Source organism: Mandrillus leucophaeus, unplaced genomic scaffold, assembly GCF_000951045.1.
Source record: "Mandrillus leucophaeus isolate KB7577 unplaced genomic scaffold, Mleu.le_1.0 Scaffold169, whole genome shotgun sequence".
NCBI lineage: Eukaryota > Metazoa > Chordata > Mammalia > Primates > Cercopithecidae > Mandrillus > Mandrillus leucophaeus.
The window spans coordinates 2,402,448-2,406,524 of record NW_012101687.1 but is presented as its reverse complement, the minus strand read 5'-3'; the positions used below and the strand labels follow the sequence as shown (position 1 = coordinate 2,406,524).

General features: G+C 35.9%; 1 protein-coding gene across 2 annotated transcripts in view; it reads right to left on the bottom strand.

The window, feature by feature from the left end:
* CAND1 (cullin-associated and neddylation-dissociated 1) overlaps positions 1-4,077 on the bottom strand; it is a 45,980-nt gene that overhangs the window by 31,230 nt on the left and 10,673 nt on the right. For both annotated transcript variants that reach the window (XM_011976578.1, XM_011976579.1), the window contains one exon: positions 1,564-1,707. In XM_011976578.1, the coding sequence (XP_011831968.1) occupies positions 1,564-1,707 (144 nt within the window). The remainder of the gene's footprint in view (positions 1-1,563; positions 1,708-4,077) is intronic.

Genomic DNA, 4,077 nt, shown 5'->3' with positions numbered 1-4,077 from the left:
TAAAGAATTAAAGTGAAATTACTGACTCATCTGTATTATTCTACAACACCTTTTTTTTTTTGAGACACAGTCTTGCTCTGTCGCTCATGCTGGCATGCAGTGGCACAATCTTGGCTCCCTGCAACCTCCACCTTCCAGGTTCAAGCGATTCTGCCTCAGCCTCCCAAGTAGCAGGGATTATAGGCGTGCTCCACCATGCCTGGCTAATTTTTGTATTTTAGTAGAGACAGGGTTTCTACATGTTGCCCAGGCTGGTCTCGAACTCCTGACCTCAGGTGATCCACTTGCCTCGGCCTCCCAAAGTGCTGGAATTACAGGTGTGTGCCACCACTCCCGTACAACACCATTTTTTGAAAGACTCATTTTATTTTAAGCTTGCAAATGTCCCAAGTTAAAGAAATTTGTATTGCATGTCTGGAAATTTTATGCTAACTAGTTCTCATATTTTTATTTACTCTTACAAGGGATATGTAAAAGTTTAGGCTAAAACAAATTTAAAATCCTTTAAAAAGAAGTAACAGTGGAATAATGCTTTATTTAAATCGATACCAAAAATAATGATGTAAAAAAAGACATAATTCCATAATTTTTATGAGGCTAAAAGTTATACTAATAAATATGTAAATTAAGGATTTCTAAAAGTTGACATTCATAAACTAAATCAGTATGTTAATGGAATTTATTCAGAAATCAAATTATTTACCCTACCAAAAATAAGAAACCAAACTGCCAACGTCATGCATAGCAAGAAGCCCCCACTGCATTGTACACACAATCAGAATCTCCGTAATTCTTAGAAAAGACTCACTGTAACTATTGTATCATATGTATATTGCATCAACTGATGATGATAAAATATACATATTGTATCATCAGTGTTGTTTTAACTATGGTTTAACTGCTGCTATTCTTCATTAAGAATTTTATTATTATTAGTTTTTTGGCTGGGCATGGTGGCTCATGCCTATAATCCCAGCACTTTGGGAGGCCAAGGTGGGAGGATCGCTTGAGTCCAGGAGTTCGAGACCAGCCTGGGCCACACTACAAGAAAATTTTAAAAAATGAGGCAGGAGGATTTTAGCCCAGGAGGTCAAGGCTGCAGTGAGCTGTCATCACACCACTGTACTCTTACCTGGGAGACAGGGTGAGACCCTGCCTTAAAAAAAAAAGAATGTTGTTATTATTAGTTTTTAATTTTCCTTAATCATTTCATTTTCATTTCATCCCCACTGCAATACAGAGATATACAGAAGCAAGTAGGGCTTTAACTCAGCTAAAAATGTAGGCTATAGTCAAACAAATGAGAGAATCATTGTTTTTGGAGTACCCTACATGTACTTCGTAACAATTAAAAGAAAATACCATTTAGTAACTTATATGCTGTAAGGAAATATACTATATATACCATATACAAACACTAAACATTAGTCACCTAAGAATTCTAAACACAAACACTAGAAAGAGATAGTACAAGGCTAAGATAATTTACTACTTATCATGGAGTTTTTAAAAACAGGGTTGGGGGAGCAGGAAGAAAGACTCAACCAGTAAAAAACAACTTACCATTTGACAGCTAAATTCTGTACCTCTCCATTTTTATCTTCCAGTAACTTCAAAATCATTTTCACTACTTTCCTTTCACTATCATCATCCAACTTGATGGAATCTTTCTGCAGTTCCGTCATCAAATCATTTGTAGCCATAAACCTATCAAAAAAAAATTTGTTAATTTCAAAATTTTTAGAGCATTAATGTAAAAAGATAATGATTTTTCAAATCCAGTGCTATACCATTCACTCAACAGGAACATCTTTTATTATAAAACTCATCCACTTTTTTAAAAAAGTGATCATAAATTTAATCTAAAAGCTACCGAGAAAAAGAGCAATAATGTACTTAAAATTTATTGCATCCAGAGAGAGGGTGAGAGAGTTTTTAAGTACTGATATGCTTTTATATGAGCTACCATTATCCAAAATTATTTTCCCCGGGTCAGTCTTAACCTCAAACTGACTAACAGGACTCTACAGTGAGCACTCTTTCATTCAAATTAACTGCATCACTGCTTTTAGGTAAGAAAAGTTCCTCTTTACTTTTTCTTTACATGGGATTTGAATTCTATCTAGGAAGTCCTTAACCACAAACATTAAGAACACCTTCCAAACATTAAAAACACTTTCAAAACAAGTATGTTGCATTGCGGGGGGTGGTCACATATTACCGGAAATTTTCCAAAATACCCATCACTAGGTATAGGCCTATTTTTTTCTTTCATTCTTTTTTTTTTTGTAGAGGGAGTCTTGCTCTGTCACCCAGGCTGGGGTGCAATGGCAGGATCTCAGCTGACTGCAACCTCTGCCTCCCAGCTTCAAGCTATTTTCCTGCCTCAGCCTCTCAAGTAGCTGAGATTACAGGCACCTGTCACCAAACCCGGTTAATTTTTGTATTTTTAGTAGAGACAGGGTTTCATCATGTTGCCCAGGCTGGTCTCGAACTTCTGACCACAGGTAATCCACCTGCCTCGGCCTCCCACAGTGCTGGGATTACAAGCATGAGCCACCGTGCCCAGCCACCAGGCTTATTTTCAAAATAGTGAAGAGGTGATTCTAGAAAGTAGCGCCCCCTGACATCTCCCACCTCCCCTCCCCTTAAGAACCACTGCCCAAGGAAGGAACAGCCTGGCAAAAACCCAGAGTGATTAATCATCTAATCTCGCTTTAAATGAAAGGAGTGAATAGTGGACAAGATAAATAGAGTCTCAGGTACAATAAGGTATAAACAGAGTCTCAGATTTTCTTCTCCACATGCCTTACCAAACAATTCATTGTTTTAAAAGTGATTTCTCAGAATATGAGATAATCACATTTAAATAAAGCCCTAAGACCTCCTTAAAAGCCAAATGAACTTGTCCCATAATTCTTGGCTCCCCTCCACTTATGGAAGCAATCCAGCTAAGATAACTAGTTAGCGTTCTTTTCTTTTATTTGAACCAGATTCAGTTTTAGTAAAAATATATTATTTTGTACACTACAGAGAAATGTCAAAATCCGTGTTTAAATAAAAAAACAACTATTGGAGCCGAACTGATAAACAGCTATGGAGACAGTCCGCAACAGGGGTAATAAACTATGTGATAAAAGCTGGCAAAACAACTTAATAATTTAGAAATGCATTACATTAAGGTAATTTTAAGGATAACTCCAATAACTAGTATGTTCGTTTAATGCTGATCTGACAAAGTTTTACACTACATGCAAGTATGTACTATGACAAAAACCACAATTACTTTTGCACCAACCTAATAGTTTAATTCTTACCACGTTCTGTAAAACTGCTTATTTTTAAAAAAGCTTATATTTACACTGGCGCAATATAAGATCAATTAAGCATGTACTTTTAAAAAATGGACACAGCTCTCCTAACTGGAAGCCCCTCACCCATTTTATAATGTGACAAAACAAAATTAAAACGGCATGATTTTCATTAATATTCCGGAAAGTGAAAAAACTGCATAACACATTAATGCAGGCACTCCTGCACACAAAGCACTGAAAACACCTTAACCATTTTACTTAAATAAAATCCATTAAATAATCATAATAGTTATTACCTCTAAGAACCACTGCAATGCCAGTTATCTGCTTCCAGAGAAAACAATGATCATCAATTTAAGCACAAAAACATAATTCCAAGTAAAAAGTTGTTTTTTGGTCTGGTATGGTTCTACCGGCACAAATTCATTATTTACTTATTTTTATTTATTCACTGTCTATTATGTAAGAAACCCTGGACTAAGAAATAAGGACAGATAAAAGGTGAATACACTTTGGCCCCCCTAACATCAAGAAGCTTATATTGTAATAAAGAAGCCTACTGATTTTCAAAAATCTATGATTAATGGTTAAATACTTTAAAAAGTTAAAATGAGCACTGTCAAAATTAGCAATAGATATTTTTAAAAAGCAGAAAAAGTAGATTATTATAATACCAAGAGTTTTTTTTTTGAGATGGAGTCTCACTCTGTCGCCAGGCTTGAGTGCAGTGGCGCGATCTCGGCTCACTGCAACCTCCGCCTCC